At 36.0% G+C, this 16,560-nt stretch overlaps 1 protein-coding gene across 2 annotated transcripts; it reads left to right on the plus strand.

Annotated features, from left to right (window-relative positions):
* Positions 1 to 375: 375 nt before the first annotated feature.
* Positions 376 to 15,475, plus strand: LOC130243563 (uncharacterized). Of its 2 annotated transcripts, XM_056475779.1 has the most exons (6): positions 376 to 510; positions 635 to 909; positions 1,061 to 1,555; positions 4,339 to 4,495; positions 7,976 to 8,217; positions 11,318 to 15,475. In XM_056475779.1, the coding sequence occupies exons 3-6, from the start codon at positions 1,079 to 1,081 to the stop codon at positions 11,450 to 11,452; spliced, it is 1,011 nt and encodes a 336-aa protein (XP_056331754.1). In that variant the 5' UTR covers positions 376 to 510; positions 635 to 909; positions 1,061 to 1,078; the 3' UTR covers positions 11,453 to 15,475. The 2 variants fall into 2 exon arrangements, with proteins under 2 accessions (XP_056331754.1, XP_056331755.1); XM_056475780.1 differs by lacking the exon at positions 376 to 510 and having other exon boundaries at positions 519 to 909.
* Positions 15,476 to 16,560: the final 1,085 nt, after the last annotated feature.

The following is a 16,560-nucleotide window of genomic DNA, read 5'->3' on the forward strand; positions in this document are numbered from 1 at the left end:
ACATTTTGACACCCATGAAAATTATTCACCTCACAAAAGGTCACTGTCTTTATACTTGGATTAAAAAACCTTGCACTAAAAGGTTTTTGGGGAACTTAACAAGTCTCTTAAACCCCTTATCTGGTTCTTCTTTGCACCTTTATTTATAAGAGTGCAACAGTATTACTTCTACCTCATGAACTTCGATATTCTTGCATGCATTGAGTTGCACAACACATGCAAGATTCCTTTTCTACAAAGTGCATAGTTTACATGACATCGTGTTATAGCCTGGAGGCTTTCGGTCTGAGCTGCAATCAACAGGGGAGAAACAAAACTCGTTTTTCAGTGCAAAACAGAACATGAACCGTCAAGTGTCTTATTTCAAACGCTAGATAATTAGTTTCTCCTTCATGCTCAGGTCTTGCTCTCTGTCACCAAGTCTAACTTCTCTTTTTGCTAGTAGTCAACAGGAAATCTGCAAAACCACAGACTGTGTTAAACAAACAGGCCGCCAGTTTCAACATGCAAGTGAGCGTCAGCACACATTTCTAATACTTAACATTTTTTTTAAAAGCTTGGCATTAAAGCCAGTTCATTTAACCAAGCTAACTGTAATATACATTTCCATAATGTGTTATTTCTGTACATGCAGTTACGCCACTAGGTCAACTGAAATGAGCCAAATGAAGAGGGGTGGATCGTGGCCATAAGAGAGAGGAACAGGAAGAGACAGATCAAGCAGACTGTGAGAGTTGTCGATGCATCGTGTCAGCTTTTAGCCCTTTTCAGACTCGTTTGTCAGATGTAGTTTTGCCTGAGATATGTGGGAGTTAATGCATGTCCGTACACGGAGGTGAGATGCATGTGGGCTTTACTTGACATTCCGCTCAGAAGACCTCATTTTAACTCTTCTTTAAGGTTGAGAAGGTAAGCAGGGCCGTGAAACCTCACCCGATATCTAAATCAACGACTAGCCACAGTTCATATTCTAGTTAATATATATTCCGCTATATAATCTCTCAAGTGTCTCGACATGCTCAATATATGGAAATTAGGCTTCTCTGAATTCTTTTTATAGGCTCTCGTATTTTCCTCTATGGAGAGCTCGGCTGAAGCTACGATGGACTCCTGCGAGGTCAAAGTTGAAACCTCGGCGGACAAGCAGTTGGAACTTCTTGTCATTCTGGAGGAGGGGGATGAACCTTCGGATGTGATAAACAGCAGAGAGAGAGGAAAGAGCGTTCTGAGAGTGAGGACGGCTGACGAAAACACAAACGATGATTCTGGTGGCATTACAGAAGAGGGCAGTTCGCAGGATCACAACAATGTCCAAGTAGGAGAAAGTGAGAGTGAAGCAACACCAAAAGAAATGAGTGAGGAGAGGAATGCAAGTCAACAGGAGGATAAAACGGGATGTGAAAATGTTACAAAAACGGATAAGAGGTTGTCAGACGGGACAGCTGAACATATGTCTGCGAGACCAGAGAAGATGCCACAAGATAAACCAATCGCTCTGGCAGAAGTAAAGCTGCGGCCCAGAGACAGACTGAGCCCTGATGATGCAAAGCCAACGGTAAAGTCTTATAAGGATACTAAAATTTTGTAATATGTCTAAATGCACTGAGAAAATGCTTTTAAAAGTGCAGTTCTTCTTGTGCTGACGTAGTTCCTATTGAATCACTATGTTGGGGCGGGACAAGCTAAAGAGCAGTTTTAGTGTTATTAGTGTACTAGTTATTGCTATTGATTTATCATATAAGGTTATAAAATAGCCAATTTTGGGGTGTGTAATATTTTTTCTGTTCATTAAACAGTATCAAAGATATTTAAGTATTTGATTTAAAATTTTTTAAAAATCTATAAATAAATAATATTACTCTTTAAATTAAAATTGTGTATGAACATGTTTAAAAATGTAATATAATCATGTGATGCAAAGCTGCATTTTCAACATCACTACTCCAGTCTTCAGAGTCACATGACCCTTCAAAAAAACCTTCCAATACACTAATTTATTGCTCAGAAATGTTTTATAAATGTTGTCAAGCTCGAAAGCGAAATCTTTTGTAACATATGAAATGCCTTTATTGTCCCTTTGATTGAATTAAACTTGCTCACTAAAATGATTAACTTTCTAAAAATTCAATAAATTAATTACACTGACCCGAGATTTATAGCAACTAATGTGCACTTAAATGATTTAAAGACTTTATTTAATTACAATATCTACCATATTGGACTTAGGAAGTGTTTTTTCTTTAAACTATCTTCCAAGTTAGTTTTCAAAGGTATTTTAAGAGGAAATTACAAAAGTAGATTCTAATATTTTCATATATTTGCAAACAATTGCTAATTTAAAATGTGCAACAGGAATTGAGGATTGGATGTTACTTTCCTAAGCATCTGAAGTTGACTTAGAAATGACAGTTTTTCTCAGTTGCTTTGGTGCATTTCTCACAACACCATTTACATTTGCACGACAGTTAATGCATTTCTCCAAACAATTATTCATTTGTGCACATCACAGTAGCAGTTTCTCATTCCCTCCAACAAATTGCAAATGCTTTTGGACATGCATCAACTGCTTTCATACGACTCTCTGCTGTTTTATATAATTATCATATGCTTATGTGGTGTCAGTCAAAATGAACTAAACTTGTGAATGCTGAATAGTCATTCCATATAAAACTAAAAGTCCTCATTTCATTACTTTAGTTCAATTTTTTGTATGTAATGACTTGTTAACAATATGCGTCAAGCAAATTTGATTAAAAAAAATCTTTAAATATTTTTTTTCCTGAAAATGTCTTCTAAATTGATCAATTTCATGAAGGATTTACAGACCTATGTGTGTTGTAGGATCAGTTCCAATATGTCCTGCAATATTGTTTACAGTTGTGCACAGCTCTACCCAAAGGAAGTTTATGTGCGTTGAAAATAAGGGTGTATTTATTCTTTTGCACAATGCTGTGAATAAATTAGAATGGCAAAGACCAAATGCAGTAAAGATGTGAAACACATATCCAGTGTCTTGTACTCAGATACCTTACTAAATGCAGTGATGTCAAACTTTACTGTAGTTCTCAAATGGCTGTGTGAATATTATATAGTGCTGCCTTGAGCATTTTCAGGAAGCATCCCCAAAATCTGACGTTTTTGGATTGGAAAAAATGTACAGAGTAAACTGTCATAATGAAAACATGACAGCCATCTGACTATCTTGTTCAAAAACAATGAAGTCAGGACTTTTCATCTTGATGACACTGACACTTATTGACATGAATACTTGCTTTTGAGAAATGAGCTCTCCATTTGGAGCAAGTGACACGCTTTTGCAGGTTATCAACAGCAGTTTGTACTAATTGTTTTGAGAAATGCATTAACTGTTGTGCAAATGTAAATAGTGTTGTGAGAAATACACCAAAGCCACCGAGGAAATTGTAAAATAAGCTGTTTATCATCCTCAGTTTGATGGGGTTTTTTTTTCCTGCAATCGATTATTACATTAGATTTTTCATTAAAAACATGGTGCTTAGTGATTCGTAATGTGCAAGTCAATGGCTGCCAGCACTTTGTGCATCAAAAAAACACACATGGGCAAAGCTAAATTAATACACATGGCTCGAGATGATGCACTGAGGTCTTATGACGTGAAACAATCAGTCTATGCAAAAAACTGAACGTTATTTACCTCATCTTAAGAAACAGCTGTCGATTAAAAGGCAACACATTTTAAATAATATTCAGTTTCTTGCATAGGATGATAATTTCTCTTCATAATACCTCAATATATAATAGGAAGGCAGAGGTTTTCTCTTGATTTCCTTTTGCTTTATTTTTATTTATTTATTTTTTTACGCTTAACGGCTTGCACTTTTACTTTTGAATCACAGAGAAACACATTTTCAGCTAAAACTCTTCAGTCAAACCTGATTTTGACTGTAATGTAATGATGTGCTCATTTTATGGAGCTGCTTTGGAATAATAACTATTGTGAAAAGTGCTATACAAATAAACTTAAAATAAAATTTACCACTTTATTTTAATGTACAATACTTGCTATTAACAAACCATTAACTAAGACTTTTCGCTCAACATTTTAATACTTTGCAGCTTATTAATAGTTATTAAGGTAGTAGGTATTAAGGTAGGATTAGCTTTGTAGAACAAGATCATGCAGAGTATGTACTTTATACTAATAATAAACAGCCATTATCTTAATAATAAGAACAATAAGTAACAGGTTAATAGTGAGAATTGTTCCCTACAGTAAGAATTAAATCTTCTTTAATGTTGCACTGGAGAAAATTTGTACTGCCTGTGCCAACTATTTCCTAATGATGACTTGTTGTTCAGGTTCACAGGTTATCTCCAGATTTCCCTGACGCTCTGTGTGAGCTGTTATATACGATACAGGAGGGTCGTCGGCTCAATGACCAGCGCTGCTCGTTTCGCTTGGAGCACCGCAGGAGATGCTACTCTGAGCCCAGCACACCTCGCCACAGCCAGAGAGGTAAACACACACCTATTCTACCACAGGTAATAATTAGAGAAAACACTGTGAACCAGGGCTTCAACAATGCTCATGTGAATCGTATGCAGTGGTGTAAAGTTAAGAATTACAAATATTCATACTATTGAAAGTGAGTAGCTTTTATCAGGAATTGTACTTTACTAAGAAGTTTTAATAAATGTGTACTTTTACTTGGGTACATTTTAGTGCTGTATTGATACTTTTATTTAACTGCTTTTCATCAATCTGCAGTCTTTATTTTTTCTTGTCTACTTTGATTGGCTAAGTACAATCAGTCCTGCGATTCCCATGCAATCAAATCAGGCATGGAAAAATCACATTAGACACAGGAGGGATTAGACAGATTGACCTCAAGATATGGACGCTTTATAAATGCAGAAAACATGTACAGTGTGGAAGCATTAAAAGTGTCAAGGAAGATGCTAAATCATTAAACTACTGTATGATGACTGCAATTTTCAAATGGCCTTAAATAATCACTAAATGCGCTACAGAATGTTACGTTTTCAACCACTGTTCTGTCAGTGCTGCATGTGCTTGGTTTGCAGCGCCACCTGCTGGACACTCATAGCTTGTTAGTCATCATTCAAAGTGCATAACCTAAGCATTAACACATCGTCAGGGTTAGATTTTGTGCCTTTAAGGTTACAGATTTATGCTCTGCAATGCATCAACCTACATGTTTAGGCCCAATCCCAATTCTATTCTATCTTGTAACCCTTCCACTTGGCCCTTGAAACAGAGTGTGAAGGGCTTCAAAAGTTACCCCTAAGAAATGTGACCGCACCTGCACACATCATCATATGTCATTGTGATCTCTTCATATGAGATCAGACGATTGCGACTGCTGTAGTTATTCTAGTTGTGTTATTTTTTGGTATTTATCTTCAGGAAATCACTGAAGGCAGCAATATCATGTTATCATAATGATCTAATGTGGCAATAAGATCGTAACTATACTGTGTATTTACACCGTGGCAATATTTATCCATGTAAACACACGAAAACAATATTAACATTATAGCAGACACTGTGAAAGTTCATTCCCAGCCACTAGACTTTTCTGACAAGGTATTCCAGTGTCATGGAGTGTCAGAATGTTGTGGGACTGCTGTACAGGAGTTATTAATAGGGATTATTAAAAGCCAAATTTAGCAGGGGTTTTTTTTAAAGCATGACGGTAAAACACGAACACGGTTATGAATATATTAAAACATGTACTTGTTTGCTGTAAAAATGAGTAATAATGACAAAAAAAAATACTAATTTGTGGATCTCCTGACTTCCGGGTTCAGCAAAACTGCCGTTGTGGCTGGTGTATTCTGGGAAATTTTCTTACCCCTTGGTTTCAAGTGTGGTCCTGAAAAATCTCAATTTCGAGGACTATCTACCCTTTCCCTTTAGCCCTACGACTTCCAGCTAATGAGAAGTGGGACACCCCTACCCCTTTACGTGAACATGCAAAACGAAGGGTAGGGGTAAAGGGAAGGGCCTTAATCTGCAGGATACAAAGTGGAATAATTTTCACAGCGTAATACTCACTACTCTCCTAGTGTTAAACAGCTGACTTGAACCATTTTTCAATCCATTCAGCCAATTTCTTGTTCTGGCAATGTAACATTTAGCTTAGCATAATGAATTGAGTCGGATTTGACCATTAACATTTTATAAAAAATAAATAAAAAAAACTGTGTGGATAATTTTCCTATTTAAAGTTCGAGTCTTCTGTAAATGCATTGTGTAATAATAATGAAAATATACTATTTTCTAGGCCAATATTGTTAGAAACTATACTCTCTTTCTGGCGTGATAGCAAAGACTATTGAATACACAATACACATTCATAATTTTGAATGGGATAAAGTGTAACAAGGCAAATATGACATATGAAGCCTCACATTCAAGTAAGGGAGCCAATCATTGATGGCTATAAACTGACGATTGTCCGGGCGAGTGGTTCAGACCATTTTTTTAAATAGATTTTTTCAATAGTATTTGGCTGCAGATGCGCAATCTCAGGCATGCAGTCTCAGACACATGCACTCAATAGAGCAAGTGATGTTGCTGTGAGGGGTAGGGTTAGGTCAGAGATGGGCAGTCTGGAGTGCCTGGAGTGCCGTTGTCCTGCATTGTCTTACTCCAACCTTAACTAAACACACTTGCTTTTAGCTTTCTAGTGATCTTGAAGACACTGGCTGCGTCTGAAATTGCATACTTCCATACTATACAGTACGCTAAAAACAGTATGCGAGCCGACTAGTATGTCCGAATTTGTAGTATTCGAAAAACAGTAGGCAAGAAGTACCTGGATGACCTACTACTTACGGCAAAAAAGTGCGCATTCGATGGATGCTATGTTATCCCATGATGCCACACGAGAGAATTCATGAATGGGACTGAAGTGACGCAACTGACACAGGTAGGTTATGTGACAATGAGAAATGGTGGATGTAGTACTGCATAGAACAACGGTTGTGTAGTAAATTCAAATGTACTGTAGTAGCTTCTGAGTAGTAGGCGATTTCAGACGCAGCCACTGATTAGTTTTTTCAGGTGTGCTTGATTAGTGTTGAAGCAAAATTCTGTAGGGACACCAGCCCTCGAAGATCAAGTTTGGCCATCCTTGGGTTAGGTGTGTGCATTAAAAGCATTGCATTAAAGTCCCTTAAGGCTTAGGTTCTCAATTTCAGTCCTCAGGGCCCCCCACCCTGCAAAGCTTGTATGCCTCTCTTATTTGACACACAAGGATCAGTTCATGGATCGCTCTGTTAACAAGCTGATGATCTGAATCAGCTGTGTTAAGTAAGGATAAACATACAAAATGTGAAGGGAGGGAGGGCCAGAGGACCAGAAATGAGAACAACTGCTTTAAGGCAGGTCATTTCACTCAGCGGCCATCTTTGAAGCACCTCTCGGGCAGTTTGCTCAGGCATTCTGTTTGAATAAGAAAACATCAAACTCTCCAAAATTGCTAGCCAAGCTTACGATTAAGTTTCACATTAGGAATCACCAGTAAAATTAAACAACGACTGTCTCTTTAATTTAATTTCCAAACGTTCGAATCAAACAAAATCTGCAGAAACTCACGACTGGTTCGAGGCCCTCCCCCAGAATATCAGTCTATAGTAATCGATGATTGGCTCCTTTACTAGAAGGCGGGGCTCCATTCACCATATTGACCATTACACTTTTCCCCATTCAAAACTATACGAGTGACATGTATTGTGCATTCCATAGTCTTTGATTGCATGCAGTCTCAGATTGCATGTGCACCTGGTTGATTTTCTGCAGCTGTTATGAACCCTCTGGGCTTGGCAAATGCACTAGAATCTCAGCAGATTTCTACAACTAATTTCAGTAGTGTTAAGAACAGATACTTTTACTCTAATTGCACTACATTTTACTTGAGTACTTTTACTTGAGTATGTTTTTCCTCACTGATCATATTGTCCCCAACAGTGGTGTTTTCCTCCATGACATCCCTGCAGAAGGAAGAGTTCTTCGATTTGCTGGCGACATCTCAGGGTCGTCGACTCGATGACCAGAGAGCAAAGCTGCTGGACGCTCCCTCTGCTCCTCCAGCTCCTCTGGCCAAAACCAAACAGAGGAAGAGCAGCATCTGGAGGACCACAGAGGTCAACCGGACAGTTCCCACGCAAACACCCAACGAGGACTTCTACAACATGATCGTCAACACACAAGTAAGAGCTTCACAGATGTTGTTTAGTCTTTCTGAAAAAAAAAAAACACACACACACACTGATACACATGTTGGTTTTGGTGGTTTATGAGGACTCTTCATAGGCATATTGTATGTTATACTGTACACTCAAAAAATACATATTTGCTGTTTATTCAACTTATTTAAAAGTAAGCTGAAACAACACAGTTCTTGAGGTTATATTTAGGGATAACTTAATTGATTTATGTTCAATCCACTTAAATTTTAAAAAAATAATATTGATTATTATAGAATTAAAATAGGTGATGCGGTGGCGCATTAGGTAGTGCTCTCGCCTCACAGCAAAAAGGTAAATTGTCAGGAGTGTATGAGTGTGAATGAGTGTGTGTGGATGTTTCCCAGAGATGGGTTGCAGCTGGAAGGGCATCCTATGTTTAAAATATATGCTGGATAAGTTGGCGGTTCATTCCGCCGTGGCAACCCCTGATTAATAAAGGGACTAAGCCGAAAAGAAAATGAATGAATGAATGAATAAAGTTAATAAGAATAATAATAAATAGTTAATAAAGTTAATAATAAATAATAAGAATAATAAATTATAAAATTAATTTTCACACCATCGATTTGTGTTGGAATAACATGAAAGAATTAAGAAAACTTATTTTTTTCTTACAAGTTTAAATGGATTGAACATAAAACAATTATGTTGTCGCAAAAAAACAACAAGACTTAAGTTGTTTGAGCTTATTTCAATTCAGTTCAATTCAATTCACCTTTATTTGTATAGCGCTTTTACAATGTAGATTGTGTCAAAGCAGCTTCACATAGAAGATCATAGTAAATCTAAACAGTGTAGTTCAATTTAAAATAAGTACTTTGAAAACTTGTGTAAAACTGCTTATTTTATGGCCTTACCTTACCCCTAGCCCTAAATTCAACTCTCATAGAAAACCTGTGGCATATACTGAATGTGTATTAACAGTTTTGAATTACAAGGACACAAGACATGTCCTCATAAATCACCACAATAGAGTGCAAGGTCAAAGCATGTCATTATACAATTTTGTCCTCATAAACCACAAAAACCTGTATGCACACAAACACACACTGTAACACTTACTTACTCCAAGGGCTATTTATATCGAAGTTGGTATTTAGCCACACCATATTGGTGTTTCGTAACATCTAGTTTTTATTAGGTGGGTTGTTAGCCCAACGCTCAACCCCCGACATGGAGTACCAGGACACACACTCATACAGTGCACATACAAATACTCATACACTACGGACAATTTAGCTTACCCAATTCACCTACTGTATAGCGCATGTCTTTGGACTGTGGGGGAAACCGGAGCAAACCCACGCCGATACGGAGAGAACATGCAAACTCCACACAGAAATGCCAATTAACCCAGCCGGCGCTACCCACTGCACCACCTTGTCGCCCCATACTGTAACACACACGCAATGTCTATATACAGTTGTATATATGGTTGTTATCACCACAAAATAATAATGATTAATTTCATGCTCAATTTTATGCACCAGCACAAGCTGCAGATTTGCTCATCTAATTAATAAATAAAACTCCCTCATGCCTTTTTTCCTCTTTCAAGGCTATTCTTAATTTGATTTTTTAAAAGATTATTACCTAAATTTGACAACTAATCATCATCATAATCATCTAACTATGGATTATTTTGAAAAATGCTGAAAGCCTGTAACCATTGACTTTGTTAGTAAGAATAAATAAATACCACTGAAATCAATGGTTACAGGTTTTCAGAATTTTTCAAAATATCCTGTTGCACAAAAATTAAGATATTTTTATTTCTTTTTTTCTATAAGGCTATTCTTAATTTTATTTTTTAAATGATTATTAGCTAAATTTGACCACTAATCATCATCATAACCATAACCATTGACTTCTATAATAAGAAAAAACAAATAATATGGAAGTCGATGGTCACAGGTTTTCAGCATTTTTCAAAATATCATGTTGAACACAAAAGTAGATATTTCGAAAAATGCTGAAAACATGCAACCAACTGACTTCCATAAGAAAAAGCAAATACTATATAAGTCAATGGTTACAGATTTTCAGCATTTTTCAAGATATCTTTTGTTGAACACAAATTAAGATATTTTTCTTTCTCTTTTTTTTTCCTTTAAAGGCTATTCTTAATTTTATTTTTTAAATGATTCTTACCTAAATTTGACCACTAATCATCATCATAACCATTGACTTCTATAATAAGAAAAAACAAATACTATGAAAGTCGATGGTTACAGGTTTTCATCATTTTTCAAAATATCATGTTGAACACAAAAGTAGATATTTCGAAAAATGCTGAAAACCTGACTTCCATAGTATTTGTTTTTTCTTATTATAGAAGTCGATGGTTACAGGTTTTCAGCATTTTTCAAAATATCATGTTGAACACAAAAGTAGATATTTCGAAAAATGCTGAAAACCTGACTTCCATAGTATTTGTTTTTTCTTATTATAGAAGTCGATGGTTACAGGTTTTCAGCATTTTTCAAAATATCATGTTGAACACAAAAGTAGATATTTCGAAAAATGCTGAAAACCTGACTTCTATAAGAAAAACAAATACTATGGAAGTCGAGGGTTACAGGTTTTCAGCATCTTTCAAAATATCATGTCGAACACAAAAGAAGATATTTTGAAAAATGCTGAAAACATGTAACCACTGACTTCTATAATAAGAAAAAGCAAATGCTATATATGTCAATGGTTATATTTTTCAAGATATCTTTTTTTGAACACAAATTAAGTTTTTTTTTTTTTCTCTTTTTTCCTTTCAATGCTATTCTTAATTTTATATTTTAAATGATTATTACCCAAATTTGATAACTAATAATCATCATAACTAACTATGGATTTTTAAAAAGGATTAGGTTTTCTCTGAATAATCAAAGTTATTATTTTTTTAACAAATGTATTTATTGAGCAGACACCATTCAAAGCAACTTACAAATGTGCACAACATATCAAATCAAATACAATGAGCAACAGTGTTTAAGTGCCAGTCAGTCTTGCTTAGTGTACATTTATCTGATATTTTTTACAATTGTTTTCTGTTTGATTTGATCAGGCCCAGGGGCGTCTGGAGGAGCAGCGCAGTGCAGCTCCAGGGCCGATGGACGATGAGGATTTCTTTTCTTTGTTGCTGAAGGTTCAGGGTGGAAGAATGGATGAACAGAGAACGGAGCTCAAACCTGTTCATTAAAGGGATAGTTAACCCAAAAATGAAAACGTACTCGCTATTTACCCTCCCTCAAATGGTTTCATTATGCCGATGAAGACAAAAAAAGACATTTAGAGAAATCCTGAAAACCTGTAACCACTCAACACCATAGTAGGAAAAAACAAATACTATGGAAGTCAATTGCTGTGTCAATACACACTTTTAGAATGGTGAATAAGTATGAGTGGGTGAATTGTGACACTGCAATTGACTTCCATAGTATTTGTTTTTCCTATTATGGAAGTCAGTGATTACGGGTTTTCAGCATTTTTACAAATATCTTCAATTGAACAAAAAGAGACATTTTGAAAAATGCTGAAATTCTTCAACCATAGATTTCCATAATAGGAAAAACAAATACTATGGAAGTCAATTGCTGCATCCCAATTCACCCACTTATACATGAAAGCTTTTCTTCACAAAAAAGGACATACTTTTGAGTGTGAAAGAGAAGAGTATGCTAGCTTTGGGACATCCCACTTCCTCATTAACAGATCGTTATGTTGCTTAAGTAAGCGCCCGGTCAATCATCTTCACACATTGTCCACGTTTCTTTCATATTGGATTTCCTACCTTACTGCAGAAGCAGCAGGTTAATCTGCTATTCACGAGTCTTTCATGCAGAGAAATCTCCACAGGTCTTTGCATAAATATGCATTCAGAAGTTAATGTCCAAACACGTTTTTATATACATTTAATAAGTCAGAATAAGTCAGAATTATTAGCCCCACATTGATTTTTTTCTTCTTTTTTTATATTTCTCAAATGATGTTTAACAAGGCGATGCACTGGCGCAGTAGGTAGTGCTGTCGCCTCACAGCAAGAAGGTTGCTGATTTGAGCCTCGGCTAGGTCAGTTGGTGTTTCTGTGTGGAGTTTGCATGTTCTCCCTGCGTTCGCGTGGGTTTCCTCCTGGTTCTCTGGTTTCCCCACAGTCCAAAGACATGCGGTACAGGTGAATTGGGTAGGCTAAATTGTCCATAGTGGATGTGTGTGAATGAGTGTATGGATGTTTCCCAGAGATGGAAGGGCATCCGCTGCGTAAAACATATGCTAGATAAGTTGGCGGTTCATTCCACTGTGGCGACCCCTGATTAATAAAGGGACTAAGGCGAAAAGAAAATGAATGAATGATGTTTAACAGAGCAAAGAAATTTTCACAGTATGTCTGATAATATTTTTTCTTCTGGAGAAAGTCTTATTTGTTTTATTTCGGCTAGAATAAAAGCAGTTTTGAATTTAAGCATCATTTTAAGGTCAAAATTATTAGCCCCTTTAAGTTATATTTATTCGATAGTCTACAGAACACACCATCTTTATACAATAACTTGCCTAATTACCCTAACCTGCCTAGTTAACCTAATTAACCTAGTTAAGCCTTTAAATGTCACTTTAAGCTGTATAGAAGAGTCTTGAAAAATATCTAGTCAAATATTATTTACTGTCATCATGGCAAAGATAAAATAAATCAGTTATTAGAAATGAGTTATTAAAACTATTAGGTTTAGAAATGTGTTGAAAAATTCTCTCCGTTAAACAGAAATTGGTGGAAAAAAATTAACGGGGGCTGATAATTCAGGGGGGCTAATAATTCTGACTTCAACTGTATACAAGTTTAAAGTGTTGTCGGAAGTGAAACACAGCACGGAATACATGATTTCAATATTTTGTAGTAGGTTACATCAGTGGTTCCCAAAGTGGGGGTCACAAAAAAATGAGGGGGGGGGGGTCACTTGTTGATTTCCAAAATATCATATATGTTATTACACTTTTAGAATTACCATATTTATACACAACCCGCAGAAGATAAAATAGTATTTAATAGTTACATAAAAACAACATGCAAATAAAAAGCTATCAGCCTTTCAGTTCTTTTTCCATTGGATTTTGACCCCTGTGGTTATTACGATAGATTAATGACACAGCAATAGTGTTTAGTTGCAGCAGATTGATTTTCACGACAATGTTGCACTTTTGACACCTTTACGGCACTCACATACATTAAACATAAAGGCCACGACTGAACATAGTGGACGTTCTCCAAGTGGCGGTCTACAAAATTAAACCAAGAATAGTTTTGTGCTGTAAACATTGCCCACCGTTCTCATTAAGTGAGTGTAATATTAAATGAAACAAATGAATAATGACTATAAAATTATATGGTTGTTAGACTGTGCCACTTTTTTGTGTTGTCAATAAGCTCGTTTATATAGTTCCTATTGGTGTGTGTGCACTGTTGTGTGCAATGTTTGTCTGTCTATAACCACCTCCGAGGATAGTGGGGGTCGCGAGTCACTGGAATTGTTATTTTAGGGGTCGTAAGCTGAAAAGTTTGGGAACCCCTGGGTTGGATGTTAATTAACAGTCAAAAAGTCTCTCTACTTGACTGTCGGTCTTGCGCATCCACCATGTTCGTAGTTTGTTGACACTTTTTACCCATGTTTGTAGTTCTAATCGGATTCGCGCCCAGCGTGCAATGTATTGTGGGAAAATAGCGGCCACAGTACTCTACCAGAAATAGTACCCCATCTATTCTATCAAATTTCAACGTACACTATCTAGGAACCTTTGGCATAGGCTACTATTTTCAACATACTACAGTTTGGAACACACTAATTCTATTTTCTATTACTATTTAGGATAGGTAGTATGCGAATTGGGATGCAGCATATGGAAGTCAGTGATTACAGATTTTCAGCATTTTTCCAAATATCTTCTGTTGAACACAAAAGAGGATATTTTGAAAAATGCTAAAAAGCTGTAACCATTGACTTCCATAATAAAAAAACAAATACTATGGAGGTCAATGGTTACAGATTTTCAGCATTTTTCTAAATATCTTCTGTTGAACACAAAAGAGGATATTTTGAAAAATGCTGAAAAGCTGTAACCATTGACTTCCATAATAAAAAACAAATACTATGGAGGTCAATGGTTACAGGTTTTCAGCATTTTTCCAAATGTCTTCTGTTGAACACAAAAGAGGATATTTTGAAAAATGCTGAAAAGCTGTAACCATTGACTTCCATAATAAAAAACAAATACTATGGAGGTCAATGGTTACAGGTTTTCAGCATTTTTCCAAATGTCTTCTGTTGAACACAAAAGAAGATAAACGCTGATAAGCTGTAACCATTGACTTCCATAATAAAAAAACAAATACTATGGAGGTCAATGGTTACAGATTTTCAGCATTTTTCCAAATATCTTCTGTTGAACACAAAAGAAGATATTTTGAAAAATGCTGAAAAGCTGTAACCACTGACTTCCATAATAAGAAAAACAAATACTATGGAGGTCAATGGTTACAGGTTTTCAGCATTTTTACAAATGTCTTCTGTTGAACACAAAAGAAGATAAAAACTGATAAGCTGTAACCATTGACTTCCATATTTGAAAAAACAAATACTATGGAGGTCAATGGTTACAGGTTCAACATTTTTCAGAACATCTTCTTTTGCGATACAAATATCTTCTCTTGTGATCTTCTTGTGTTTACAGAAGATAGAAAGTTAGACAGGTTTAGAAGTAAAGGGTGAGTAATCGATGACAGAGATTTTCAGTTTTGGGTGAACTATCCCTAACAGATGCTGTGAAGTGTGAAGCTGAGAAACAAACAGAGGTTCCTGCTTTCCTAGGCCTCGAACAATGTGTGAGTTTATACTGTCAGGCTCCTTCCTGCCCACATATAAATAAATGTTAAAGATCAGACTCCCAATATAACAATACTTGCACTACTTTTCAACGTTGCTACATTTAATACGCTTGAGTTCATGGCTCTGTAGGAATAATGAAATGGAAGAGATGCAGAATGTCTCTTGCTTTAAACATTCTGGGTAATTTTGAAGGATCTCAGCCTCTTTCTGTTTATGTACATGCTACCGTATTATAAATAAAATAAATGTTTTAATATGAATTAAGAAAATTACTGTTTATGAAATGTTTTACAAATTTCTAAAGTCTTTGTGAAATTCAACAAAAAAAATTCTGTTGCAGACTTATACACTAGATGGCGACAGAGACTGGTCCTTTTAATCTCATTTCTACTTTTTGTAAATAATATCCTGACCAGAGTATTTCCTTAATGAAAATATAGACCTAAAGAGTATATATTATATATTAAACAGTTTCTAAATGTTACTGCATTAGATATGAATATTGCTTTTTTTACCAGAACATTTTTCAAATTAACTCTTATTTTTTTTCTAAATGAAAAGTGTATAATTATGGTGGCTTGAAAAGCCAGCATACTGTTATCTATCTTAAACTTATTATTATGGTGGCTTGAAAAGCCAGCATACTGTTATCTATCTTAAACTTATTATTATTCTTCTTCTTCTTCTTCTTCTTCTTATTCTTCTGAGACTAATTTCTAAGTGTATCTCCTCCTAGGCCTTTCAAGCTACATACTTCAAACTTTCGTCAAACCTTCAAACTGGTCTGACTCGGGTTGCTATATCTTTTCTAACTGATCCGACCTTGGGTTTTCCGAAAAACGACCCAGAAAAAACCCAAAAGTCCCATTGACTTAACATTGGGTCAAACTTTGTGAGCTTATAACTCTGCATCAGACTGTCCTACAGACTTCTAACTGGACTCATTTAACTCAGTCTAGCCAGCAGCCAATAACTGATGACTTTTTAACTTACTAGCCACTCCCTAGCAACCACTTACAGCACCCTAGCAACTGTCCCATAGACTTCCATTGTAAAAGACTCCCATTTACTTAACATTGGATCAACCTTTGTGAGCTCATAACTCTGCATCAGACTGTCCTACATACTAGAGTCTGGCCTCATTCAACTCAGTCTAGCCAGCAGCCAATCACTGATTACCTTTAAACTTACTAGCCACTCCCTAGCAACCAATTTCAGCACCCTAGCAACTGTCCCAGAGACTGTGACTAGCTATTCTAACACACGCTAACAGTTTTAACATCCTACTGACATGCTAATCTTGCTAGAAAGGTGCTAGCAACACAATAGTGACATGCTAGTCATGCTAGTAACATGCTAATTCATGCTAGAATCATGCTAACAACATGCTAATTCATGCTAGAAACAAGCTGACTCATGCTAGAATCATGCTAGT

Source organism: Danio aesculapii, chromosome 16, assembly GCF_903798145.1.
Source record: "Danio aesculapii chromosome 16, fDanAes4.1, whole genome shotgun sequence".
Classification (NCBI taxonomy): Eukaryota; Metazoa; Chordata; class Actinopteri; order Cypriniformes; family Danionidae; genus Danio; species Danio aesculapii.

Excerpts from the sequence above, each read along its gene's own strand:
- LOC130243563 (XM_056475779.1), top strand. The coding sequence starts at position 1,079 with ATGGAGAGCTCGGCTGAAGCTACGATGGACTCCTGCGAGGTCAAAGTT. Across the intron at positions 1,556-4,338 it reads CTGATGATGCAAAGCCAACG|GTTCACAGGTTATCTCCAGA; the intron begins GTAAAGTCTTAT and ends CTTGTTGTTCAG. Across the intron at positions 8,218-11,317 it reads ACATGATCGTCAACACACAA|GCCCAGGGGCGTCTGGAGGA; the intron begins GTAAGAGCTTCA and ends TGATTTGATCAG.